Genomic DNA, 27,179 nt, shown 5'->3' with positions numbered 1-27,179 from the left:
ATTCATAGTCGGAACCAGAAGAAAAGAAGAAACGACTCGAAGGAAGAAAAATCTTATTGTGGGTAGCGATAGCGACTAGTCTATGATATTACCTCTGCCTCCTGCATTAGAAATACAAGAAAAGTTAGGTATGTAAACAAACAATGTTATGCTATTCTATGCTAATTGTTGAATTTTTTCATTGATAAGTATTATACCTGTGTAAAAAAGATAATTATTGTTTTCCATTATGCAGCTACCTCTCACATTTGGCAATGGCGCAAAATTTGTTACTCACCAATAAGAATGTTTATCTAACAAGTCGTAAATTAAATCTCTTCTCGTTAATACATGGTGCTCTACAGCATTTTTTATCATAAATATGTCTTTTTCTGCAAGTTGTAGATGATTGATTTCACATTGCTCATTAATAGACAGTGGATCTTTATGCAAAGTAAAGATTTTTTGTGTGAATTACAACAAATGGGAGTGAAATAGGAATTTATTTCCTTTCTTAGTATGTTTAATATGTTGAAAATAATATAATAATATTTTTAAATTCGTCTAATATTTTTACTGTCTTAATTTACACATGAATTACATCATTTTTGTTATAAATGCATAAAATCCGCTGTCTACTCATTAAAATATGAATTCTTTGGCAATTTTCTCCTTCCTAAGTGTTTATACTTTTTGAAAACGCGCCTCACGTTCTTCGCAATAGTGTCTATGTATTTATACTCTATGTACAAGTACATTCTACTGTATACAAGTAAATGCTGTTACAATTTGTCTCACACTCACCTTCGAATTTCAAGTCGTTCTTATTTAATCCCCCGCTTTTTGCGAACGTCCAGAGTACAGAACTCTTTTTTCTTGGGGTGTTTTTTGTTTGGGTGCCGGTGCAGTGCGAGATAACCTGAGATATCCTACAAGAACATCCTCGATCGCCTAAAATTTTTATGGAAATCGGATTCCGCCTTGGCCAGGGTCCCATCCTGTAAGATTTGACTCTGCGTAGCGACATGACCGCACGAATTGCCGCGTACAATTAGTGTAAGAGAAACAAGGGGAATATTGGCAGCACATCGCTTTTAGGTTATGGTCCAGTGATAGTATGTAAAATATTGAACGGATTTTTTCTCGCGCATGTGCGAGTTGTGCGACGTGCGATAATTTCAGTAAAGTACAAGTTTAGCTAAAATAGGGTACTTTGATCACCCCGCATAATTTCGCAAAAGATTTTGAAAAATAAATGTATAATATGTGTATGCCAATCAGATATGAATAATACTTAGACTATGGATCTTTATGCATTTATAACAAATTTGAAAAGATGAAATTCAAAATTGTTGAAAAATTTTAAAAATTGAAGATGTCAATATATGATTTCACCTCTATTAAAATCATTAAGGGAAGAAATACCATTCAGTTTAGTTTCTATTTCTTGCAATCGCTGCAGCCAATATTTATTTTGCACAAAGGTCCGCAGTCTGATAATAATTAATCAATTTTGTACCACTACTTTCTCCACAATAAATGGATACGTAAATACATTACTGTGCTGGACGCGCATGCGCAAAAAACTCGTTTAACATCTTATCACTGGATTGGTCAGGTTACCGAACTGCCGAAATTTACGAGGTATTGTTGCGGAACTCGATATACAATATACATACGCACGCTAGTAGTGCGAGGTATCCAATATTTTATTTAAATTTTACTAATGAAAACATAGCCGAAACCACAAAGAATTTCTAAAAAAGTTTAGGAATTCATTACATAAATGGAAGAATATAATTATTAGACTACGGATGTTTATGCAAAATAAAAATTTTCTGCATCAATTTTAAAAAACATGTTTGATGCCGTATGTTTTGAAATGTTGGATTTTCAGACCAATTGTAAAATTGATATTTGAATTCAAACATTTTTTGGAGACGGTTTCTAACACTCGAAATTTTTTCTTTAGGGATAACACATTTACGAAAGAATCCTTCAGCAATGCCTAGAGATTATGGTTAACGAAGATACGCGATTTCCCATTATAAAATTTCCGGAGCGGAAGTTTTCGATCTGTTTATGTATAAATAGACCGTCCATTGCCATTGCCAAACTCAGTATTGATATCGTGGGTGGCATGGGCATGTGACCCAGTTCGTACTCGCACAGAAAAGTAACTCTTATCTGCTGGACCAACGCGACGATATACAATTGCTAAAGAAATTACAATCGTCCGAAAAATTCGACTAAATCCGACGATAATACATCAAAGGATTGCACAAACATTAGATTAGCGTGAAACAGTTCAGACTTTATCGATGGTCAAACGTAACAAAAAATCTCTACATTCTATATTACACGATCTCTTACATTTTGGTAATCGTGACGAAAACAAAATTCCGCGTCTATAAAAAACTGTCTACTATTTTCTATACATCTGTGGTTGTCAGGAAGAACACCGCATGTCACACACTCTCACTTTCGAGATATAGTCGTTTAAAGTTTTGATCACTAATGCTTCGACATAGAACATCGGTTGAATTGTATTATTTTTTCGAGCCTTTCGAATTTGTTTTCATGACTTTTTTTCTGGTAAATACGTCAATCCTATACTACGAAGACCAATGAATGCATAAACTAAAATTTTTTGAAATTGTGACATGCGGCGTTTTACCTTGCGACCACAGACACACATATCATCTTACTTTTCAAGATTTACGTGTTTTATAAATCTCTCCTGTGTACAACTAATTATAAAACATGGTGAAACGATAATAATTTCATTGCCTGAACGATTTCGTCATACCTAATGTTTATTTCCGTCCATATTACAGCGCGTATAATGTTCATAATTAAACAGCAGGACACGCCAGTGTATGGATTTGTCGGAGTCTATAATTGAACTTATAAGTAAGAAAATCGGTATAATTGAGACGCGGATCGATCATTGATCGGACGTTCATTGATCGGAATAATTGATAATAAACGACTATCGCATGATCAGCCAATGCATGTGATCGAGGAGAGCGGAGAAATATATTACGAAAAATATTTGCACAGTTGTTCGCGAACTCTGTCCGACTACTGCGTTCGTACACGATAACAAATTTGCAATTTGGCAATAGAAAGTTTTGTCAAATGTTCACCGATCGTTAATCTTCGTGGTTGTTGGAATTGATATTCCAAATATGTGTATGCGAAAGTGTGGGAAAGCATGCAGGCATCGAGTATGTAGGCGAATTCCCACTGAATTAAAAAAATACGAAATATTGTTTTCTCTTGAACAGAGGATACATTCGTTCTGTTAATAGGATTTCCCTCGATCGCGAGATTGTAGAGGATTTATTAAGGGAACATTGTTCTTGAACGATTCAATGAAAACCTCTGGGGTTCGGAAAGCGGATTACCTGTAGCATACGTATGTACCTCGATGTACAAAGACAATAGAAAGACGCGTCCTTCTATCGATTATACATTTGTCAATTAGAGCAGAGGGATGAGGATCTACTATTTTTTACCATTCTGGCGTGAAGAACTTTGTCGGGACCGGGTGTTGCCACCTAAATGATGACTCAATGTATGTTGTTAGTGAAAATAAAAGCATTGTTTAAAATACAGCTACTCCCACATCTGTGTCCCTCGGCGCTCTATTTATTTTAAAGCAAACGATATGCTATACATTTTTCATCAATAATCTCGTATTTTGACTTCTTTGGACATTACCGCATCAACAGTTTTCATAATTGAAGTTTATTGATTAATACTTCAAATTAAATACGCTTGTCGAATTTAAAGATTACTAAATTAAAATAATAAAATTAAACTCTCATAATTTCGTGATAAATGATCGTACAAATATGATTTTGGACTCATTTTAAAGCCTGTAATCTCCACTTTCAGAGTAGTCGATTAGTTTGTTTTTCAAAGACGGATCTGTACCATATGAAATGGTGGGAAAGCGAAGATACTTTGAAGAAATTACGTGGAGCGTCACAATAGTCTACCGTAAATAAAAACTATATGTATAAACGAACAGAACTGTAGTTTCTCGAGATATCTGGTCTGGCGCGGTGTGCAGTGTACACGGCCGAAGCCGAATTGCGAATCTCGCTGGCACTCCTTGTAGGCTGTGTGTGACCGTAATGTAATTTAAATTAGATATCTATTTTCCATAATTATATTTTCAATATCAGGAAGTGAGGTAAGTATTTAATTTTTTTAAATTTACTTCTCATCAACGAATTTTTTAACTCCTAGTGTCGGTTGTTTTGGGAATCAAGGTAATTTTGTAATAAAGAAAAAGGCAGATATCTTTTGAACTCTCTCTTCCAAAGCTAGACTCTGACTGACTGTGGTTTTATTAGTTTCGTTCACAAAAATCGATTTTTTGCAAAATCCTGAAGTCGCAGACAAATTTCGAGACCAGATTTGAAATCAGTTTAACGAATTTTTTCAAGGTTAAAAAACGTTCGTACCATAATCTCTATTTTCCCATATTCTGCAGTGTTTCAGCTTTAATTTTAAAAAAATCATCGCCCTATCTCATTTCTATCGAAGCTTCTTTGATTTTGACACAGAATTCACGTGCAACGCGATGCGTTGGTTTGGGCCGGATCGTCTCTCGGGGACCAGAAAAACTGGTAATTCAGCGAAGAGATGAAGCCGCAAAAAGTGGCACGCGTGTGCTGGTGGCCGAACAAGGGGCCCCATTTAGAAACGGAGCCGCAACCCTGTCCCCTATATCGGTTGGAATTCAAATAAGGGGCATTAATTCGGCCCGGCAAGAAGCAATCCTCCCTTCTCCGCCCTCGGTGTGCCCGGCACCTCGCAAACATGTTTCGTGGATGTTTTCGCTCTCTGATCCGCGAAGAGAGTGCACTGTGTGGGCAAACCGTGTGCCGAGACGACGACACCGTGTTCGATGGCCGATGTGTGATGACAGCCTGCTCTCTGTATCTGCTCTGTATCCATTCCGCTTTCCCATACTCGGTCCTCGGTCCTAAATCGTGTGTATCCGCGCTACACTGCCGTCGGTTCTCTTCGCATCTCATTAACGGTGATCGAGAGTGATCGAGAACTTGGGTCACGCCGGATAATGAATCCATCAAGGTCGCCGGGGAAACAGATCCAGTGCTAAACAAGGTACAGTGATATTTCCTCCGCCGCCTGTTTAATATCCGATTTGACACGCCGAACCGGTTGACATTGTTGACCACGATCGTTGATGGACAGATTCGGAAACTTTGCGTACACTCTCGTTTTCATGGATCGTTTTCCGATCGGAGGGAAGGAACTATATTTTCTTCGTTGACTACTGAATTTGAGACTGCTGATTGTTTTTTTGTTGTTGTTGTTCTGCTATTACATGTTTTCTAGTAGTTCGCGCGTTTTTAATCGGTGCATCAAGATCGTTTCTAAATCACAGATTCGGTCTTTCTATGGTATTTTTACTGTTACGGTTCTTTCCAGGGGACGTAGCCGCTCGAACACCCGTATGTCATCGTCGCACACGACGTTTTCGTCGAAACGTGAACATTAGATACCGACGTCTACGTTTCTACACGTGTTTCCTACACAGTTCAGTTTTTTATCTAGTTCGCGACCGTATTAGTTGTGTAGTACCGTGACAAACGTTCGCGCGGTGTCGTCATTTTACAGCTAACGAAATTTTGAAAGAGCTTTAGCCGCGAATCACCATGACCAGAAGAAACAGCTTCGAGGAAATCGAGGAAACGAGAAAAGAACGGAGGTAAGCACTCACTAAAATCACTAAAATCGGGGAAATGAAAATTTTGAAGTTGAAATATTGTAAGAAGGAATATTTAATTGCACATTTCCCAGCGAACTGTGCTTTTCTCACAGCAATGTGATTTAAGAAGGAGATGAATATTCCAATATTATAATGGAGTTGAATTACTAAAAATTCAATTTGAGGTATACTGAATTGAATTCTATTGAACGAAAAGGCGGAGGCTTCTCAAACCACCTGTACTTTTCTTAAAACAGATAGGTTTATTAAACAGTTGGAACATTTCAATGCAAATAAATTTGAAAAAAATTGAAAAAATTCAATTTCAGCAATGTTAAACTCGAAATTTTCTATTAAAAGAAAAGGTAGTAGCTTTTTAAACCTATTTTTGCCAAAGCAAAGCTATTCAGAAACAAATTCGAACATATCAAAGAAATTTGTATAGGGTAATTATAATTTAATGTCGAAGCTGCAACTAAGGTGTTGCGATGACGATTGTGAGGAATATTTTTTCTTCAACGTGACAAGCAAGTTTGTTATCGTATTATTTGGTTTATCGAATTGAACGTGAGAAACGGACGGAAGATGGAAAACGCGGAATCAAGCATTGCGAGCGAATGTTGTTCGAAGCAATCGCGTGGTCCCGTCGTTCTATGTGTCCGCGTTTTGCTGAATCGTATTATGCGGAGCTTAGCGGTTCCTATAATTGTCGAATATCCGCTATAAATTGTCGCAATTGCATGCCACTTCCCGATAGCTCGCACCCCGCGCGTACTACGACCTAGATATGTAACTCGTCTTAATTGCAGGTTTCATTGTTTCGTTTTAATATCGGCGGATCGTGAGCCGCCGTTTAATTTCGTTAATTAAACATTATCGTGCCCTGCCTGGTTTGTGATCCTTTGATCGCTCTGCGAATTTCAATCAGTGGTAAATGATACGCTTCGCCATTAAAACTTCCATCAAATCGAATATAACAATCGATCAAAATATTACTCAAAAAACAAATTAGTAAACGAAAGTTTACATATTTAAAAAACTGGTTCATGATTGGACTTTAGTGTATTTGGAAAAAAGAGAAATATCTACCTTCGAATTCAATCGGTAAAAATATGAAACACAGACCAGCAATAAAAAATATTCAGCACGTTTGTCGCATATGTTATCAGTGGATTGCGAATTTTATGTATTTATAGTAATTTTTATCTTTTGCAATTGAATACACAAATTGTTGAAAAAATTTAATAACGTTCCTATCTTCGTTGAAACGAAATAAAGATATTTTGTGTCGGGTGGATATTTTATACATTACCTGATAAATATGCATTTTCAGAAAAACAACAGGGAATAATTGCATTTATCTATTTTCTCTGCAATCGATAAATCATCGCTGCTGAAATGCAAGTCACGTATATGTATACGTGATACTGGCTGTCAAAGGTATAGGACATGGTTATCTGACCAGTAGAAACTTAAAATAGTTTAAATGTTTATTTAAATTGAAATTTGATAAACCAGTTGATAAAAATTTGGAAATCAATTTTAAAATATGTCCTCCGTTAATGGACCTTAATTTTCGAGACTTAATCGGATTAACCGCTCAGTCGACGACATAAATACATCAATTTAATAGCCCGCGCACGGTGATTCAAATAAGGCCATTACTTCAAACTGAATATAGTTTATCTCACCACCGCAAGTCATACGCTATCTGACAGGTGCTAAAAGCACAAGCATATTACTATTGCGTCACGCGAGTTCACGCGATGCAATAGTAATGTTTTTACCTTAAATCACTAACATTTTTGAATCTAAAATTGCCGAGGGTCGCATGTGCACGTGACGAAGGAAATTTCGCTAGGAACGCGCATGATCAGATTGATTTTCGTCCGGTCAGCTGGTGCTGTTCGCCGCGGAACGATGCGGTTACCGTGTCTCGCGAATTTCGATACGCGATTGTCTGTGGTGACTCGAGCGAAATGGTTAAGGGATTCCAAATGAAGCAGAGCCGTGCGAAACACAAAGGGATTCGTTTATAAATGGTGATCAAGAATCGTCTAATCGTCAAAGTGAGTGCTCATTCGGGTGCCGGATCGGGAACCTGACAAACTCGACGCGTTTAACCGTGTCGACGGAAGATGGCAATAGCCGTTCGCTCAACGGGTTTTGTAAACAACTAACTCTCCGATGAAACAATTCGGATTTTTCAAGTGTCTCTTCGACACTTTTTCTTTTATAGCAGACAAAAAACATGACGTCCTCGGCATCGTCCAGCACCAGCTCCGCGTGCGCAAGTACCGACGACGTGCGCCAGTATTATGATAATGACAAACGAAATTTCCTCGACTCGGACGACATCGGGACCGCTCGGCTTTTGCGCTCGTATTCGCCCGGCCGCAACAGAGCGGCCGGATTCTTCGCCAAACACTTTGGCAACAAGTGAGTTGTTTCGAGCGGGAATTTGAATTCCAAATCGGACAAAACCATTTTGTTTATAGTCCAATGAACTAGTATTAAATAAAATCTCACAAAGCTATTAAAAAAGAAAGAGAATGTTTGAGTTACTCATTTCTGCTGATAAACTTATCAATCCTGAATGTAAAACTTCGAATCAACGGTATTGTTGACAATTATGAATTGTACTTCAATATACAAGAATAACCTTAATTTTTGATAACTATACACTATTATGTATTGATAACGAATTGTAAACTTAAAAAATAAATGTTAAATTTGTATTTTTAATTGGCTATTATACAAAAGTTTCAATAAAGAACAAAATTTACAAAACTTTGTTAACATTTTCATATAGAGTGTGATTGACGGAGATATTTGCAATTTGCAATAGAGAGTCCTGCATTTAAGGAAAGTATGGCGTTATTTAAATTGTTAATAATAGAGAACACTTACCAAATAGCGTTGAACATAACCTTGACAGGAAGTCCACTTTCACTGCCTTGTTGTCGACCAACTGTCAAACAGTCCGATTGAATGTGAATATTGAAAGAATTATTTAGTAACAAGCGATTTTTAAAAAGGTATGAAGGCAACACGTCAGCTTCGTTGCACTCCCATCTGAGCACTGAGCAATTGAAAATCTGTTTCGTTTAATAAGTATGGATACTATAATGATAGAGAACACTTACCAAACATCTTTGAACATAAACTTGACAGGAACTTCACTTCCACTGTCTTGTTGTCGGCCAACTGTCAAACAATCCGATTGAATGCGATTATTGAAAGAATTATTTAATAACAAGCGAAATTTTTAAAAAGGTATGAATGCAACACGTCAATTAACGGTTGACGCTCTCTATACTGGAATATACATATAACAATTCAAATAATAATAAAATTGTCAGAAATGACCTTTGTAATACCGCAGAATAAATAGTCCATACCGTTTTTCAGCAAACTTATGGCTAGAAAGATAAAAAATTATTATTATTATGTAGAAATCTGAAATGCTTCATTGGGCGGGAAACTTGTTCGAAATTCAAATACGTGCATTGCGCGTGTAGAGGGGCAAGAACAAAGTAATAACGGATTAATGAATTTCCAGGTTTTACCTCACCACGAAAAATATTATAATAGCCGGCATAGTATTAGCAGCAGCGATTCTAGCGATAATAGTGGTTTGTAGTATTTATGGAGCGAAAAGAGAGCTGGAATTTCATGAAAATGAAGAAGTGCCGCCAGACCCGGAAACAGCGTTACCCCCGTCCGCAAGCAAATTACGAACTTTCAAACGTGCCGCCGTTTGCGCGGACGGGGCGCCATGCGCAGTTGTGGGCAAGTACGTAAAACAAATTTTTAAAATGCGTTATCTCAAGACCCGCGCAATCTTAACCGTACATTCAATTGATAGCTGACTTTCCTGCGTCACTTTTATTGATATCAATAATAAGAACAATATAAGAATTTCAGCGCCCTGTACATTTAAAGAATGTACATACTATATTACAAATATACAGAGAGTGTTCCATATTAATCTTCCAGGGTAGATATCTCCGAAAATACGTAAAATATGAGAAACTATTTTAGACAGAAGTTGTAGGGTTCCGAGAGGGTCGGATCATGCTGTTATTTATTTGAAATCGTGATGACCTTGACGTGGTCTACGAAGGTCAAGATTACTCGAAACACTTATTCATGTATTTCGTATTTTTCTAGATACTTATCGTGGCATATTAAAATGGTACATCCTGCATAATAAATAAGTTAAGCTGAATAACTCCTACATTAACATTTTGTTTGATGTCTAGCATACTTTAAGATACAACGATCTACTTATACTTAAATGTAGAATATTTTTAAAACAAAGTTTAATTCTTGTAGATCGATTTTAGAGAAGAACGGTTCTGCGGTTGACGCTGCAATAGCCTCCATGATCTGCAACGGGTTGGTGAACATGCAAAGCATGGGAATAGGTGGTGGTTTTTTCATGACGATTTACGATAAAGAAACGCAAAGGGCGTACACGTTGGTTGCAAGAGACAAGGCGCCATTGGCGGCCAACGCGACGATGTACGAGGGGAAACCGAGCGAAGCATCTTTCATTGGTACACAACACCTCTTTGTTTCCCTTTCTCTTTCCAAGCAACACAGAATACTAGCAATTGCTAATTCATAATTATGAATGCCATCAGGACCGTTGGCCATCGCAGTTCCCGGCGAACTGGCTGGCTACTGGGAGGCCCACAAACGATTTGGTAAATTACGATGGGCCGAATTGTTCAAACCCTCCATCGAACTGTGCGAGAAGGGCTACAATCTGACAAAAATCCAACACGACGGATTCCAGTTCAATACGAAGAACATTTACAACGACCCGATCCTAAAGTAAACGCAACGTTACGATACCCTAACTAACAGCATCGTTCAGTCCGATTCCGAATTCAAACTTTTATTCTGTTTAGAAAGTTGTTCGTCAACCCAGAGACCAATGACTTCTACAGGCCAGGAACGATCATCAGGCCAAAGGAACTTTGTCAAACTTTGCAAACCATCGCGGTCCATGGGGCACCGACGTTTTATAATGGCACCTTGGGCAAGCTTCTGATCGAGGACTTGCAATCGAAAGGGGCGATATTGACGATGAAAGATTTGAACAGTTATAGGTAAACTTCTGAATTATTCTGAATTATTGAAAATGTTCCGAATTATTGCTGATAAATTCTACTTAATTCCAGAGCCACCTGGGAGGAACCATTGAAAGCGGACCTCTTAAACGGGATTAGGCTCTACACCGTTGGCATGCCAGCCAGTGGAGCTCTCCTCACATATATTTTAAATATTTTAGACAACTTCCATTTCACTCCTGACAGCATAGCCGACTATAACAGCACAATTCTTACGTACCATCGCATGATAGAAACGTTCAAGTACGCTTACGCGATGAGGAACGAGATGAGCGATAAACAGTTCGTTGACATGGAAGAAGTTAGTAAGCCTAGTTTAACGAACTGGCTCTTGCCGCGAGCGAGAGTACATTCGTAGTTCAAGGTCTGCCGAGGGAAGTTCGCCGGAAACGTTCGCAATTAACATTGTGGTCGGATCTCGCGGCTATTACTGCCTGAAAAGTAATTTAACATCTGTGGCAAACTTCCCTCGCGAAGAGAACAGCGCGAACAATTGAATGATCTTGATCGTTATCGAACTATAATTCTGTTTTAGTTGACCAAGAACTTGACGTCTAGGAGCTACGCATACTTAACGCAAATGAAAATAGACGATCATAAAACGTGGGACGATCCTAAGCATTATGGAGCCGTGACGATGAGCACCGCGAAGGATCAGGGGACCGCTCATGTTTCTGTACTGGCGCCGAACGGTGATGCTGTGGCAGCCACTAGCACTATCAATTTCTAGTATGTTCTGTTTCTAATTGGCAGAATAAATTGCTACTTGATAGTGCTACTGACTTGTGGTGCAATTCAGTACGAATAAGAGATTGTATTTAAATGCTAATCCTTACGTGGACTGTTGGAGATGTAATCCTTGGAGATGGACTGTTAAAACGCTGACAATTGTTCAAAAGGCATTTATGTCATTGTTTAAAGATTCAGATAAACTTTCATTATTTCACTGCAGTGAATATATTAGGTACTGTCCAGAGGAAGAGTGTAAACTAGCGGGACGGGAACAGGGCTAAAGGAACGCAAAGGCAATCTGAATGGTCGGGCTTCTTTCCCCGTTCCCAACCCGCTAGTTTACACTCTTTCTCTGGACAGTACATATATATGCATTGGGTTGTAGCAACTTTTAAGACCACTAAGTAGCATTTAAATTCAGTTAAGGATTAAAAAATCTCTATAGAAAGAGAACCCTTTATGATGAACAGACTAGGGATCATTTAATCTACTAAAACAATTATGTAAAAAGAATTAGGAAAAGTTTAATCACTTCTCCACGATATTAAATCTATTTGATTGTTTTTCACACAGTTTCGGGAGCGGAGTGGTTAGCGACAGTACAGGAATACTGATGAACAACGCGATGAACGATTTCGGTGTACCATCTACAGTCAGCTACTTTGGTATTCCGCCTAGTCCAAACAATTATATCGCACCAGGGAAAAGGCCATTGTCGTCGATGGTACCATCGATTCTCGTTGATCCGAACGGTGATGTGAAAATGGTTATTGGGGCTTCCGGTGGAACTAAAATCACTACAACCGTTTCACAAGTCAGTATTCTCTCTGGAGTGCTATAGATTTGTAACATTTTAACAGAAAAGATCTCGGGAAAACGGAATTCTAAGGGAAAAGGGGGCCGATTTTTCTTTCGGAAAAAGGATCCATCGGTCTCAGATTGGTGGGTCAGATTTCGTACCTGAACCTCTTCTTTCCTTAACATCCGTTTTACCTGATTCTACCCAAAAAGATTCCTTTTTTCCGCTCTATGGAATTTCCTTTCATAATTTCAGATAGTGGCCAAGATCCTGTGGATGGGCCAAACGGTAAAGCAAACCATGGACGCGCCGAGAATACACCATCAACTCTATCCCCCAGAGATCTCCTACGAATATGGTATACCAAAGCAAGTGGTAGACGGTCTGAAGAAGATAGGTCACAAAACAGCGCGGTACAGAGTTCGTGGGAGCGTCGCGTGTGTTATTTTCATAAATAATGACACCGTTTATGCGAACGCAGACTTCCGGAAGGGCGGGGACGTATACGGAATCGACTGAATCCGTACGAACCTTTTTCAAATCTCCCTTCGATTTTAACAGTATACATAGATCCCCGACTTGTAACAGGGGAACATGTTCATCGAACATATTGGTCGAGTCTTCGATTAATGAATTTTAAAAGCTTCTTTGTTATTAGAGAAAATATCCTTGTTGTAAGTTTGTAAGTTTGTCTTCTACGAAATTGTATGATCCTGGACTTCCTCAATACAACTTTTGCACGTGATCATGCGTCGTTGGCTGATTTCTTTTGAGTTTCATTGATTGTTAAACGATTCTCGTACTGGGCAGATATTGTGCTAGAGTAATTCTAGCTACTATTGATCGATGTGCAGTGGAACTCTATTACATTTTAATTTCAGTGAATTGAATTGGTAATTCGCGAATGTTCGGGCAACGTTCTCGAAGTTGTCTAAAGGTAAGCATCGCAAAAATTTCAATAATTTATTTGTTTAAAATTTTATGTTTATATATGATATTATAAATTGACTCATAATATTATAAATTTGTTTATTATCTTAACAAGTTTTTTGTGGTGTTATAAATTTACTTATAATATTATCAATTAATTCACGACGTTATACAATATAAAACATCCGTCCTTAGATAATTTCTCAACAAACATATTGAACAATTTACTATACTTGATTATAGACTGTATTGAAAGGCAAACGAGATTCCCATTTTATTTATCAAGATATACTTGTGGTAAAGTAAATTAAATTGTTCCAGCTTTTACAGCACACTCCATAAAAATTGACGTTCGCATATTCTCCCGTGCTTCAGTCATAAAGCAGCATACATATAGCAAACTGCAACCGGGACAGTTATCGTAGGATAGAAACGTCTAGATTAAATTATCTCCCACTTACGAGGAGAGATTTCCATTTTTCAAATTGCGCGGTCTATTAATAGCGTTGAGAAAGTGGATTGCACTTTCGAGTTGGATTTATTAAAAAAAAGCAATTTGAAATAATCTAATACGCAGTTGGAGAGGCGCATGAAGTATCGTTCCAGATGGCGTTCGAACTACCAAGCATCCCTTGAACTTGTTTGTCAACTTTTTAACCGGTACATACTCGTCTAGTCCGACATTCGGTAGTCAGGAAATGAGATCAGCCGACGAGCTATGACATGAACCATTTAGGTAGACTTTAATTCCGCTGACTGTCAATTTCTGGTAATTTCGAGTAACTCTCGATTAGCATTCACGACGATAGCTGACGACAGTAAATGTACAGGTGTCGCATTTCGCAGCATAGCATAGTACAGATCGCCGGAACTGAAACCTAAACGGTGTCGATCTGTGCAACACGGTTGCCACGAATGGCTTTTTATTGGCAACCTTGGAAGCATATACTCTCTTTCGAGCCAATAATATCTTCGACGCGAGTTACAATAGCCTTCGATAAGCGAAAACGGGAATGTAAAGACCTCTGCTGTTGATTTTCAGGCTCATAAATATTCATCTGTACCGGCGCTTCCTTTTAACGACGCCTGTGAAAACGCATCCGCGCAAGATGTCACGACCGAATGATTAAGGTCAAACTAAATAGAGTATTTTCGTAATCGTCGTAAACGCACCTGTTCCTATTGTGGCGTGTTCCGGTGTATACGTACCGCTCGGAGACATGGGCCATAAATAAACATTTCTGCAAGCTTGCGAGCGATATGTGCAGCGGCACACGTACCCATTTTCACGTGGGATGACTAATTAAAATCTGCGCGTCGTCTTCGACAATTGGAGCATGTCGATATCGTACATATATAGATTGATTATTGATAACCAGAAATTTCATCATTTCAATTACGCCTTGAGCGCTGTACAATGTTTACATTTGCGACGCAATACATAGAGGAAAGACATTCGATAATGCTCTACTGTCAATGGCGTGGATATCCTGTCTCGTTTATCCACGCGTTTTGACGGGAATGATAACAGTGAACCGTTCTTCGTTTTCTCAACGATAAGGACACTTCTATACACATAGAAGCCAATGTAACTTCTGCGCACGCGCGTTACACCGGCTGTTCTGTTCTGTTTGTAGCCAAACAAACCGAACAGACAACATTCGAAATTTGATATACGGCTGCGAACCGTTACCAGGCAGTTACGCTTGAATAATTCCATCATTGTTCTTGACAGAAATATAGACCATGCAATAAGGTTAAAAAATATTCATGAAGATTACGACCGAGTACGTAAATACATACGAGTGTACACGTATGACGCTTATCGGCCTGCACTACGTGCAGTTCAAACTGCACGTTTCGGATGTTTTCTTTTAGAAACTAGCACCGCGATTGACCCCAAGTATTTAATCGATCATATCGAATTGCGCAACGCTTTGCAGATGCGGCGAAAACGTGGATTGCGCGATACTATTTGCGCGTCCGACTTTTTTAGAAATAGAGGTTATAGATTACGAACCATTCCTGCTAATGTTTTTGTTGGTCCTTGTTGCGCGTACTGGATTTTTTAATTAAATTTCAATCGTTGTAACTCTGGACACCTGTTAAACTCGCGTTCAACACTTCACGCAGATCGAGTTAAGTCGATTTATATTGCAGCAAAGTGTATCGAAAACTTATAACGGTTGAACCGACGCATTCGAAATTATACAGGGTGGGTCAGAAGAAACAGTACACCGTTTTATGTTTTTTTTTTAGGAATAAGAAATATATTTTTGTTAAACAACAGCGGCGAAAGTACAAAGCAGAAATAGATCACTGAAATTAAAGTAACCTTAACCTATTCACCGTTAGCCCATTGTAATCTGAATGCTCGCTCAAACGTCTCACGGTTGTATATACCGTGGTCAGTCATAGTACTAATATAATCCGAATAAATTATGGCGCGCAAGGCGTTAACGGCTGTGTCAAACGCTTGTTTAGCGCCAGACAAATTGGTTATGCCATCGAAAGTAGATGACAAAACAGCGGTTTGATCAGGTGTTTTGGATAACGATGCTCTAATACGCATCTCCTTCTCGATCAGCCGATTGGGTATGTCAATAGCAGCTAATAACCTACCAACCAATGTAATCAATTTATGATTCTCCATATTAACCCACATTGCATCTGGCGGGAATCTTCTCAACTGGTTAAACGGACAAGACTTAACCATAAAATACCAGGTACTACGAATTTGCGAACGATGTTCAGCAATATGGAAAGAACCACTGTTTACATTAAACATCCAGTCAGTTAAGTTTTCGTAAGTTGTCCACTTACGCCGCTGAGCGATTCTCACATCCCAGCCATATGGGTGGTAACCAACCGGCTGAATTTCAATCATCTGTTGTTCACGTTCCTCTTCCATTGTATCACCGAACACCGAACAACAATGCAAGACCGAGATTATCACCAGAAATATCACTGAGTAAGGAAACTGTAAATGCGGAACCATGACACGGTACTGTATTCGAAGTATTCTGACTTTATGATGATTGAGGTGTCTACTTACGCAGTGTCGCCAGATTGAGAAAATCGAGGGGAATTAAATAAGTACCTCTCCTCCCTGATCACCAGTCTAGTGGTCTACGTCAGTCTACGTCTACGGTGGTCTACTGGTCTACGGGACGGGCACGTGGTCTACGGACGATGGGGGACGTTGGAGTGTGCGCATGGAGCTGGAATGGGATAGTAGAAGGGGAAAAGGAGGAGAATGTGTGACAGCTGTTTGGCTCTCATCTGGCGACACTCTACGGGAATTTTTTGTGTTTTTTTTTTAATGGAATGTCCAATTTTTATGCTCGATTTCGATATATTGGCGTATTCTGAGTATAAAAGTACTAAATATATAGTGGATCTCTCTGATATAGTGTATTTGTCCTGAAACTGAAACTTAGAGCCCGTTCAGACACGGCGGAAACCGCGCGTTTTCGACCGCGCGATTTTTGTTTTTGATTGTTCGACCGCGCGGACGCGTGTGAACTATTATTCAGATGTCTGTTTCTTCTGACTCACCCTATATATATAAATATGTACATTTGCGCGCACGCGCGGCGCCAGCTCGGGCAACCTATATAAGGAGCCGCGAAGGACCGCTTCGCGACACTATTGAACAACAAGTGCGACTTCGAACGTGATTTTTCGGCAGTGTTAACGCTGTTTTTGAGCATATTTTTTAAAGAGCCGAGAGCTATGTCTTACACTTTCGTTGACGATTACGAGCACTTCATCTACGATTACGACAAGCATATCTTCACGGGCCATAGCGGTAAACAACGGAGTAAACGCGAAGCCTTGACACACACAAACCATTTCGACCCGAGCGGCCATTCCAGAAAGATCGTCACCAAATTGATGAACTCGGAGCATAATAAACGGCATGCTGGAAAGACCAAGGCATAAATTGTACGTAATCAATTTCTTCTATACTATCGCGTTCGCATTTCGAACTATCCAGGCATTGTTGCGCGATTTGTTTTATCGATTCGAATGCAGCCGGAAGGGTTCGCAACCTTGGCCGGATTAATGCGTATTCGCGTCGGATGTTTGTTCTGCATTCGATCAACAATTTCTAACGTGCAGATACTCGCATAAGTTAATGTCAACTCAAAATCGAGTCTAATTCGAGCCGAATAATAGCATTGTTTCGGTTAGTTATGACTTTTGCGATAGCAGGTCGTTCTCTCGTTACGGTTCCTTTGTTTTTGTTTCACTACTGCGCAACCATTTTAAAGGTGACTCATTTCTTACGTGAACACTTGTTGGCTTTTGTTTGTATTATGCGATAAACGCGCGGAAGAATGCGACGATTATTTTTCCAAAGAGAAACGTAAATTACTCCGGTGTATTATTTTTACTTTTTGTTTATAATACAATTATCTTTCTGTTTCAGGTCATTGGTGTTTGCTCCTTCTTACTTTCTAAAAAAAGTATTAGTTTGTCCACTACTACAGACTGGAACTTCTTGGATATCTCATACGCGCATACATACTGCATTCCCCACAATGCAGAAAGAATAGGGACGGAAAATAACTCCTTGGATATACATACATATATTATATTAAACGGAATATCATCATTTTCTTTTACTCTCAACAATGCATTTAGTCGCTGATCGTAGATTCTTACTTAGAATAAGATAATTAGTACTTAGTATACCTAAGCAACTTTATCATTGCTGTTTGTCATCTTAATATTATATACATATTGTAGATTGTAGGGTAATCATCTCCTAAGTTAGACTACTCCCGCGACAGGGTCACCTAAATCTGAAGTTTTCATGACGCGGTAGGGTGTTGGGTAATGTTTGTATTGGATTCACGCACATTGTAAACATTGTAGCTATCGAGCGTCCTCTTAAAAAGTATTTCATTTAATGGGTATTATCGTAAAAATTGCTCAATTTAAGAGATAGTCATTTCTGTGACGGTAGCTTGTCCCTTTTTGGAAGAAAAGATCCGAGGTATACATCGATCTTCCTAATTGCTCTCCATTCGAGCATCGTAACATTTGAGCAACAGAAAACGGGATGGACGGATGTTGAGATTGTCACGTACCTCGGGTCTTTCCCTTTTTTTTTTTTTTTGAAAACCAAGCTACACACAAAAATACTTCGTATAATGCAAACGGTTAGAAAAACGCATTTGTTATTGAAAATCGTACAGTTAAATTTTTGTTAACTTTGTAAGACCCTTTTTTTTATTTTGCGTTCACTGGAAAGTTGAAAGCATTAGAGATGACTAAAATATATGTACCTATATCGAATTGAAAATATATTTAGTAAAATAATAAATATCGTTGTGTCGATAAATAATACCTTATCCAATCAAATACAGTATTAAATTTATACTTGCACGTTGATTAATATTCTTGAAATATACACGATTATGTATAAAGTTACAGGTTGAGAATTTCATTGAATCACAATACTCATATATTTAAAAAATATTACTAATGTATTTTTAGTACTTTCACAACAAATTAAATGTACAAAAATATCGAACTTTTATATATTTTCATATTTTTTATGGACTATACCGATGTTCACATACACAGTTTACAAAATATGGTAGTTTCGCTGAACAAAAGTGATTCGTTACATACAAATTCATTCATACGAAGTAGTTAAACGAATTATATACAATAATCTCTCGCGTGACACATATTTATTCTAAGAGGTAACACATTACGTTAATTTATACTTGACGAAATCTAGCTCTTGTCGCAAAATACCAGTTAGTATAAACTCTGTTGACTGGATAGTAACCGTTTTTGAAGCTTTCGCGAGAAACTTTTTCGCATTTGCCATATCTTCTTCGCGAGAAATGATAACTGCGTTTTGTGGCCATGATGATGGTGGTCGAACCAATGGTTTACCACCACACGAACTAATTATACCTGTAAAAGTTATCGATTAATATAACGAACACAGTGAAATCTGAAGAGAATAATCAGCTAAAACTGTTACGAAATTCGATTAATCCTAATGAAAATAAACTCCTGTCGACTTTGACAATGCGTTAAGCTAACAATAAGTCAGTGTTGTTTTCTAACATACTTTTCAACTCCTGCACTGGCGGTGGGGCAACGTTGGGTGTTAAAACAATGGTGTATCCTTCCAACAATTTTTGTTTCTTCGCCTTCTCCAAACTTCCCCGTAACCTGAAGCCGAACTTAGCTTCCGCAGCAGGATCTTTTAATATGTAATTATCCAACTCTGTAAAGCGTCCAGCTTTTTCACTATCGACCAACCAGCTCACTGAAACTATCGGCACTGCTTGCGCCAATGCGCACAGAAATTTGACGGTCCTTCGAACCTTGTCTGTGACCAACACAGTACATTTCGCTGGGTCTTCCACCTGAGATGATCCTACGAGTAGACGTAAAATTATAGCACAAACAGAAATACAATTAACTTTTTTAAATTAAACCATAATTTATGTTTACAGACGAAGGAACACGTACCCAATTTTGATAATAGTTTGCTGTAACCGTTGGTTATACCAGTGAATAAAATTTTATGCTTTATCTTAGTAGGGGTCGACGTTGCGAACGAGACATTCATTGACCTAGCCCTGGTGCCTCTTCCTCTAACACCTTTCGTACTTTCATTCGTCTCTTCCTGCTTGACATTCTCTTCGTTCACCCAAGAGTTCATAATCATCTCTACTTCCTGCGACTCTTCTCCCATTTCCGAACTGTCATCCTCGACGTAACTTTTTCTCACTGCTCTCTTACTTCTAGTTCCTCTGGTCGGGTATACTTTTTCCTCTACAATTGCACTTTTATCATTCTCTGCTTTAGATGAACTGCTTGTGGCACTATTGACACTAACATCCTCTTTCGCTGATCTCGTAGGTATAAGGGGCAGTGGTGTCGGAGTATCGGAAGACAATCTCCTGATCATTAGCTTCAACTGTTTAGACCCGTAACTTTCTTGACTACTGCTAACCGACTGTTGCGAGCTGTCCGAGTTCAACACCGGCGAATCTCTTCTTGACATATAATCCAGAATATTCGCAGAATTGCTCCTAGTAGCGGCAACGCCTCTGGTACTTTTTCTACCTTTAGTAGTCACAGACGCTTCCTCAGTGACATTCTCCTTACGTTTTTTCGCATTGTTACTTTCGGTTACATCCGTCGAGCTAAGCGACCTTTTAACGGCCCGCGATGTCTTTACAACGGTTTTTCTCACAGGTTCAGCCACCGTTGTAACCAAAGCCTCTTTGCCAACCTGAAAAACAGACGAACTATACTTGTTGCTAGAGCTGCGAGTCCTTCCGTTGTCCTGAATGGAAGAACTGTGTCTTACTTCTGCGTTCAAAGGGCTTGGTTTTGTTTGCAGCGATCCACTCTCTTTAGATTTACAGGAAGACGATGGTTTAATCTCGTTTACTATGTCCGCGTCGGTTTCATATATCGTCACCGGCACTCTACTTACGTTGAAATTATCAAAACTGCTTGAGAATGCTGCGGATCTTAGTCTGCCAACCTTGGGAGATTCGTTGTTCTCTGCGTTTGTACGTGCAACCGATTTTCGCGTTGATTTCTTCGGTAATATTTTCTTTTTGGGTTCGGTCTTCTTCGTACCGGACTTGGATTTCATACTCCTAGTAGTGAATCTAAACTCTGTCGATGTCGACGAAGTCGGGCTCGCTGGATTCGACAGGGTTCCTGAGATTTGAACTTCCGGCAAGCCTGCCATAATGTCTTCATCAGAATCCAGTGTAATGGCACGTCCGTATTGTCCTATGTTAACCGATGTGATAGATACTTCGTCACCTCTGTCTAACTCTACTGCAACATTCTTATTACCCCTTGGTAATTCTACGCTCTCTACAACAGGCTCGGGCACCTGCAACTCCTCAGGTTTATTCGTTCTTGAAAATCTTGACGACGGCGAATTTTTTGGCGAAGATTTCAATAATTCAGCGGAAATATTGTTCTCGTCGTTTAATGTTTTCTTGGTCGACTTCTTTTCAATTTCCGTGTCAACCTTGTCTTCACCGATAGTAGCAATCTCTTCGGAATCCGACAGAAGTTTGCGTTTCCTTTTCGTGGTGAGATTTGGGGAATCATTTTGGGAGTCATCGTTAGTTACAGCTTTCTTCAAGCTAGATCTGCGTGACTTCCTGGTGGTTATTAAAGGTGATACCTCTAACTTAGCTTCGGTTGATTTGCCTCTCGTCCTCCTTGGCGATGTTTTCTCTTTACTGCTCCCTGGTAACTCTTTATCAACGTTAACATCAGTAGACTCTTCTTTATTCTGCGGAGATTCTAGCATATTTGTGAGAACTTGGGTAGACATTTGTGGTAGGTCATCCTCGATGTCCACGTTAACGTCGCCAAACATCTCATTCAGATTTCTCTCCAAAGTATCATCCAGATTCACTCTATTCAACTTCCCCCTAGAATTATTTTTTTTATTAGCTAATGCAGCCTTCTTCTTTTCCTCGATATCACTCAGCAACTGAGTAGGTGCCATTTCATAATCAATGTCTTCCATAGTGAACTCCTCTATCAGCTGTGCATTCTCTCGTTCGGAGTCATTAGACAATGGTTCTTTATAAATGGGAACATTTTCTGCAATGATTTGTGTTGGCGTGTTATAGTCCGTTTCACCTTCAGCTTTGTCTTCATTGCGCGTATTACCTTTTGCTGCTGCAGTAATATTTCTAGAAATTTTACCGACCGGTAGAATTTGCGTTGGCATCAAGTCATCCTCATTCTTATTCGTGTCTTCGATTGATTGTGCTGGTGTATCAAGACTCACACTACCTTTCTCTGTTACATTTACAGGTTGGTCAGTATCGATCACTTGCGTTGGAGTATCGAAATCTACACTACCTCCCTCTACTTGGTCTTCAGGTTCATTCGCTTCCATCACCTGCGTTGGTGTATCAAAATTCACACTACTTTTCTCTGTTAAATTTACAGGTTGGTACGTATCGATCACTTGCGTTGGCGTGTCGAAATCTACACTACCTTTACTCGCTACGTCTTCAGGTTTGCTCACTTCGATTACTTGCGTTGGAGTATCGAAATCTGCACTACCTTTCTCTACTACGTCGTCAGGTTTATTCGCTTCGATCAGCTGCGTTGGTGTATCAAAACACACTCTACCTTTTTCTGTTACATTTACAGGTTGATACGTATCGATCACTTGCGTTGGCGTGTCGAAATCTACGCTACCTTTACTCGCTACGTCTTCAGGTTTGGTGACTTCGATCACTTGCGTTGGAGTATCGAAATCTGCGTCACCTCCCTGTACTAGGTCTTCAGGTTCATTCGCTTCCATCAGCTGCGTTGGTGTATCAAAACACACTCTACCTTTTTCTGTTACATTTACAGGTTGATACGTATCGATCACTTGCGTTGGCGTGTCGAAATCTACACTACCTTTACTCGCTACGTCTTCAGGTTTGCTCACTTCGATTACTTGCGTTGGAGTATCGAAATCTGCGCTACCTTTACTGACATCGCCCTGTTCTTTCGAAGAATTCTCAAGGTTCACCTTTTGCGTGGCTATTTCGAAAAGATCATCCGAGTCCCGGCTCGACCCAGCATCATTCCTCGTCTCCTTACTCTCATTCTGTCCAACCTCAAATGATACAGACGCTCGTTTTTCCTTCATAGCCATAGCAGCAAAACGTCCTTCTTCATCGGTATCAGAGTCTTCGCTGTCGGGCTGACTCTTTGACAGAACCGTCCCCTGACTGCTGTCCTGACTAGCGATTCGCGAGTACCTTTGAAACACGCCTTCTTGATCGGTATCGTCATCGGAATCATCTTCCATTAGAGAAGCTTTAAACGTGTAATCAACACGTTTCGTCACGCCATCGAGAACATTTTCATTATTAGCGTTAGCCTGCGTCGCCATGTCAAATATATTCTCCTCGTCGCTGCTTTTCTCAGTCGTCTCGTTGTTGATCGCAGAAGACTTCAGAGGGCTGACCGACTTCGATCCCGACTCGTTCGCTGGATCATCGTCGCTGATCAAGTTCTCCAACAAATTCTGCGAGCTGCTTCGGTCAATTTCCGAGCACTCGTCGTCGAAGTTCGTAGCTATCGACAACTCTAGGCAATCCTGCGAACCTCTTTGACCGTTCTCCAACTGTTCAGAATTGCCGGAGTTTTCATCCTTCGCGGCTACAGCTTGTTCAGGCCGATCGACCGCATTGCTACATGATTCCTCCTCTTTAATCTCACTCTTTCCTACTTCCATAGAAACGTCTGCCTTTAATTTTGCCTCTTCCGTTTGTCCCTGTTCAACAGCGCTTGCTCCTTTATCGCTTTCGACCAAAGCGTTCTGCACTTCGGTCTTCCTCAGCGTGTCCAGATCATCGATATCTACATCATGTTGCGTTTCTACATCATGGATGTCTGTTACAAAATGCTGGGTGTCCACGTCCTCCTCGTGTTGCGTCTCCATGTTATGGATATCGGCCTGATCGCGAGACTGCTTGGCAGCAAGGAAGCTGTCCAAGCAGATCTTTTGAGTTTCAACGTCGTGGATGTCGTCGGACAAATTGCTCTGAGATTCAAATGAATTTTGTGTCTCCATATCATGAGTACTGACCCCCTTTTCACCCAAGTTCTCCTTCCCCAGTGCTGAAGAGCCTCTGGAGTCGTTCATACTGTTGTCGCTGGAAGAGTCTAGAAGATAATTCTTGCGGCTGCTGGCAGAACTTCTCACTGGTAGCGATGGTCGTCGAAATATGGAGTCTCCTTTCTCTGCTTGGGTTCCTGGGATTATAGAGACGTTGTCCTCCGACGTCGATGAAAAGTTCTGAGCAAGATCATGTAATAGGATTAAAAGACTGTTCCAAAATTTATTATTTCTGGATTTAACTGGTTTTAGATGATGATTACCATCGACGTATCCGGCGTTACTGGGATAATCATATTCTCAGTCCTCGAGTGACTTATCACAGGAGTTTCTGGTATCAACAACTCGTCCATTGCACCAAGCACTGAGTAAACGGCCCGTACCATGCCGAATTCGACGACGCTTCCTCCTTTTAGCTCGTAATATCGACCGGACCTTAAAACAGACTGCAAACGAAATTATATTATTGTTTCCGGTTGATGAATCGAAACCAAAATTTAAATTATTTCGATGTCAGGAGGACTCATTTACTAGGTAATGTGTACTGTCGTAATTGCTATTGCGCAGAGTATGGATGAACAAAGTGAAGGTTGCGATTTTTAAGTACTTTATCTGTGGTTATAATGAAATGTTCGATTTTAGAATGCAAATGTTGTTATAAAACGTTTTGATCAAGAAAATTGAAATTCATTGGCAGAACACCTTGATTGCAGTGATGGTTATTTTTATGAATAAATCTATTTTAGAAAGTTGCGTTTATTTAACGTTACTGTTCAACATCGGACGTTTCGTATGTAACGATCTAATAACAAAGACTTATGGAACCTGTTTCGTTAGTATAACCATAAATTCAGACGAACATTGCTGGTATTTTAACAAATATACTTTTATAGATTATTCCCTGCGAGTTGATAAATAAAAATTGATTTTCCCCATCCAACGCTGTTTTATGTAGAAAATACATCTCAAATTTTTAATCAAGCCCTCACCGTGCTATACTTTCTATAATTTATACTTAAATATAAATAACATTTCATTACACTGTTGAGCTTCGTTTTGTTTGAAGAATTCAAGTCGCAAATCCATGTTTCGTTGCTGTTCACTTCGATTTCTGCGTGCTTCTTGGACACTGTCTGCAAAAGAAATTGATCCTAGCATCACGATTTCTGGTAATTGAACATGCACTTAAATATTAATTGTTTAATTCTTCAAACAAAGTTTTGGGCGCAAGGAAGGAGAGCGACAACGCGGGCCTTAGAACTGTGCCGGCGACGGCGACTGTCCGCGTCTCTTTCTTTCCCATACGCTATTCTTCGTTGCGTTCGAAACTTTCATCGTCGATTAATCCACTAAATACAGTTGAAATTATATCGTGTTTGGTGTCATTTTAATCAGAAATATGCCAGAAATAAGTTAGTGAATGTCTCATAAAAAAATATGTAATGAAAAAGGAAGTATTTTTAACTGGCATTACATTGTGAGAACACACGGACCTTTTAAACTGTGCGATCCGTATTTCATTCTGTCCTTCTCTATGTTCGGCTCTCGATTGAAGTCTCGGCGCAGTAGACGCAATCATAAAAAAATAGTGTCCCTAAACAATCACTGTCAGTGCAGAACAAGGCTGTTTGACAGTAAACGCGCTTTCACTGTATATTCGTGATAGTACAATGACGATTGTTGTTGAAAACAGGGGTGAGGAGGGATTTACTGATGTAAGAAATTATACGAGTATAATAAACTGTGGAGCGACACTGCTTTATATATCCTGTATTTATTATAATAAACCCAAGAAATGCTAATATACTCGCTATAACAATAGTATACATTTACATGAAAATGCTAGTACGATAAAAGGATAAATAGTGATAAACTTACTTGATCGTTTAGTACGATATCGCACTCAGGGTGCCTACCAATTTTGGTAATTCCCTGCTCGATTGGATAGGTGATAGAGCCAATCCTCAGTGATCCAATCTAAAATATTTTATATACATAAATCACATGTAAACAAACTCCAGAACAGTCATAAAAATAATAGAAAATTCATTTATCAAAACGATTTAAACTGAATGAAATAATATTTGATAGGCACCGAAGAGAATACAACAAATATTATAATAAAGGAAACAGTTTGTACATGTTTTTCTTTTATGTTGTGTGGCACAAAATGAGATAGTTGCTGTGTCGGCGTGAAGGAATCATCATCTTCGTACACTTGCGTTGGCAAAATATCCATCACTGAACCAAATTTAATTAAACAACACAAATTATACGTGGCTTATCTGTTAACACATAAACTTATGTTTATCCTCCGAAACTAAATTGGGAGAAGATAACCTCATTTGACAAATGGAGTTAGACTAAATAGTTACTTATTTAGACTCATTTTACAAACAGGGTAGAAATTCAATACATAATGAGCACGGACACACACTGATACGACGAAAAAATTATTATAAATAAGACGTTACACAAACAATACAACAAAGTATTGACGCGTTACTTCCCGCCGCATGGTGTTTGCAACTCAACGGGTGTCAACACTGTCAACGTTCCACAAAGAAATTCTCTATATCGTATATCGTATCGTGCGCGTGCGCGTCTGACTCACTCAGATGAGAAAGTTCTCATTGGTTCTCATCCTGGATGATCCTGCATCACAAGCATTTGAAATTTGAATTTTCCCAAAATTATTGATAACGAACTTATATATAGTTTACTGTTATAAAATCGACTCGGTACTATATAGGGAAAGCAAAGAAAAGAGTGGATTTTGGAAAGGAAAAGGATAGATGAAGGAGTAATATCTGTAGTTGTCAGGAAGAACGCTCTTCAGTAAGAACTATTTTCGAGATATTGCAGTTTTATGCTTTGATATAGGACATCGATTAAATTGCATTAGTTTTTGAGCCTTTCGAATTTGTTGTCATGACTTTTTTTTTGTAAATACGTAAATCCTATAGTATAAAAACTCACATTTTTTGAAATTGCGAAATGCGGCGTTTTTCCTTGCAACCACAGATATATCTTCCAAAACATCGTAACATTCTTTCGTCTACCATCGATCCTTCTTTACGGAAGAATCTTATTCAGTCCTGTACGGAGTTATTAGCGAATGAATCCCGGCTCGGTTAATAGCAACGCCACGCTCAGGCTCCGATTGGTCCGTATTTGTCGTTAATAATTCCTCAA

At 39.1% G+C, this 27,179-nt stretch overlaps 4 protein-coding genes across 14 annotated transcripts; 2 read left to right on the top strand and 2 right to left on the bottom strand.

The window, feature by feature from the left end:
- Positions 1-12: 12 nt before the first annotated feature.
- On the bottom strand, positions 13-15,597 carry LOC143212726 (uncharacterized). Of its 4 annotated transcripts, none has more exons than XR_013009753.1 (6): positions 15,354-15,597; positions 8,878-8,938; positions 8,642-8,702; positions 784-977; positions 198-371; positions 13-101 (listed from the first exon to the last, which is right to left on the bottom strand). XR_013009753.1 is itself a non-coding variant. In XM_076431841.1 (6 exons), the coding sequence occupies exons 1-6, from the start codon at positions 15,354-15,356 to the stop codon at positions 179-181; spliced, it is 432 nt and encodes a 143-aa protein (XP_076287956.1). In that variant the 5' UTR covers positions 15,357-15,597; the 3' UTR covers positions 13-178. The 4 variants fall into 4 exon arrangements, 3 of the variants coding, with proteins under 3 accessions (XP_076287956.1, XP_076287963.1, XP_076287973.1); XM_076431841.1 differs by having other exon boundaries at positions 13-197; positions 278-371; XM_076431848.1 differs by having other exon boundaries at positions 278-371.
- Positions 4,810-17,152, top strand: LOC143212645 (scoloptoxin SSD14). 6 transcript variants are annotated; one of them, XR_013009742.1, is made up of 12 exons: positions 4,810-5,124; positions 5,452-5,731; positions 7,971-8,170; positions 9,294-9,527; positions 10,070-10,293; positions 10,381-10,573; positions 10,651-10,851; positions 10,924-11,173; positions 11,408-11,601; positions 12,178-12,418; positions 12,659-16,304; positions 16,393-17,152. XR_013009742.1 is itself a non-coding variant. In XM_076431626.1 (10 exons), the coding sequence occupies exons 1-10, from the start codon at positions 7,771-7,773 to the stop codon at positions 12,920-12,922; spliced, it is 2,031 nt and encodes a 676-aa protein (XP_076287741.1). In that variant the 5' UTR covers positions 7,610-7,770; the 3' UTR covers positions 12,923-17,152. The 6 variants fall into 6 exon arrangements, 1 of the variants encoding a protein (XP_076287741.1); XR_013009745.1 differs by lacking the exon at positions 7,971-8,170 and having other exon boundaries at positions 4,815-5,124; XR_013009744.1 differs by lacking the exon at positions 4,810-5,124 and having other exon boundaries at positions 5,165-5,731.
- Positions 17,069-18,466, top strand: LOC143212768 (nuclear protein 1). Its single transcript, XM_076431902.1, has 2 exons — positions 17,069-17,281; positions 17,769-18,466. Exon 1 carries the CDS (start codon positions 17,069-17,071, stop codon positions 17,276-17,278), a length of 210 nt encoding a protein of 69 aa, XP_076288017.1. The 3' UTR covers positions 17,279-17,281; positions 17,769-18,466.
- LOC143212609 (uncharacterized) lies at positions 18,422-26,594 on the bottom strand. 3 transcript variants are annotated; one of them, XM_076431567.1, is made up of 8 exons: positions 26,125-26,594; positions 25,863-25,961; positions 25,025-25,117; positions 24,248-24,430; positions 20,688-24,164; positions 19,841-20,609; positions 19,434-19,745; positions 18,422-19,273 (listed from the first exon to the last, which is right to left on the bottom strand). In XM_076431567.1, exons 1-8 carry the CDS (start codon positions 26,221-26,223, stop codon positions 19,062-19,064), a joined length of 5,244 nt encoding a protein of 1,747 aa, XP_076287682.1. In that variant the 5' UTR covers positions 26,224-26,594; the 3' UTR covers positions 18,422-19,061. The 3 variants fall into 3 exon arrangements, with proteins under 3 accessions (XP_076287682.1, XP_076287672.1, XP_076287691.1); XM_076431557.1 differs by having other exon boundaries at positions 19,841-24,164; positions 26,125-26,593; XM_076431576.1 differs by lacking the exons at positions 25,863-25,961; positions 26,125-26,594 and adding an exon at positions 25,478-25,824 and having other exon boundaries at positions 19,841-24,164.
- Between the last annotated feature and the right edge of the window lie 585 nt (positions 26,595-27,179).

This window comes from Lasioglossum baleicum, chromosome 1 (genome assembly GCF_051020765.1).
Source record: "Lasioglossum baleicum chromosome 1, iyLasBale1, whole genome shotgun sequence".
Lineage (NCBI taxonomy): Eukaryota > Metazoa > Arthropoda > Insecta > Hymenoptera > Halictidae > Lasioglossum > Lasioglossum baleicum.
This window is presented reverse-complemented; position numbering and strand designations above follow the sequence as displayed.

Excerpts from the sequence above, each read along its gene's own strand:
- LOC143212645 (XM_076431626.1), top strand. The coding sequence starts at position 7,771 with ATGGTGATCAAGAATCGTCTAATCGTCAAA. Across the intron at positions 7,801-7,970 it reads AGAATCGTCTAATCGTCAAA|CAGACAAAAAACATGACGTC; the intron begins GTGAGTGCTCAT and ends TTTCTTTTATAG. Across the intron at positions 10,294-10,380 it reads GAGCGAAGCATCTTTCATTG|GACCGTTGGCCATCGCAGTT; the intron begins GTACACAACACC and ends GAATGCCATCAG.
- LOC143212726 (XM_076431841.1), bottom strand. Across the intron at positions 8,703-8,877 it reads TTTATGTTCAAAGATGTTTG|TTGGTCGACAACAAGGCAGT; the intron begins GTAAGTGTTCTC and ends ACTGTTTGACAG. Across the intron at positions 978-8,641 it reads GTTATGTTCAACGCTATTTG|GATGGGACCCTGGCCAAGGC; the intron begins GTAAGTGTTCTC and ends CAAATCTTACAG.
- LOC143212609 (XM_076431557.1), bottom strand. The coding sequence starts at position 26,223 with ATGGATATTTTGCCAACGCAAGTGTACGAAGATGATGATTCCTTCACG. Across the intron at positions 25,118-25,862 it reads ATATCGTACTAAACGATCAA|ACAGTGTCCAAGAAGCACGC; the intron begins GTAAGTTTATCA and ends TTTCTTTTGCAG. Across the intron at positions 19,274-19,433 it reads GCCAGTGCAGGAGTTGAAAA|GTATAATTAGTTCGTGTGGT; the intron begins GTATGTTAGAAA and ends TAACTTTTACAG.
- LOC143212768 (XM_076431902.1), top strand. The coding sequence starts at position 17,069 with ATGTCTTACACTTTCGTTGACGATTACGAGCACTTCATCTACGATTAC.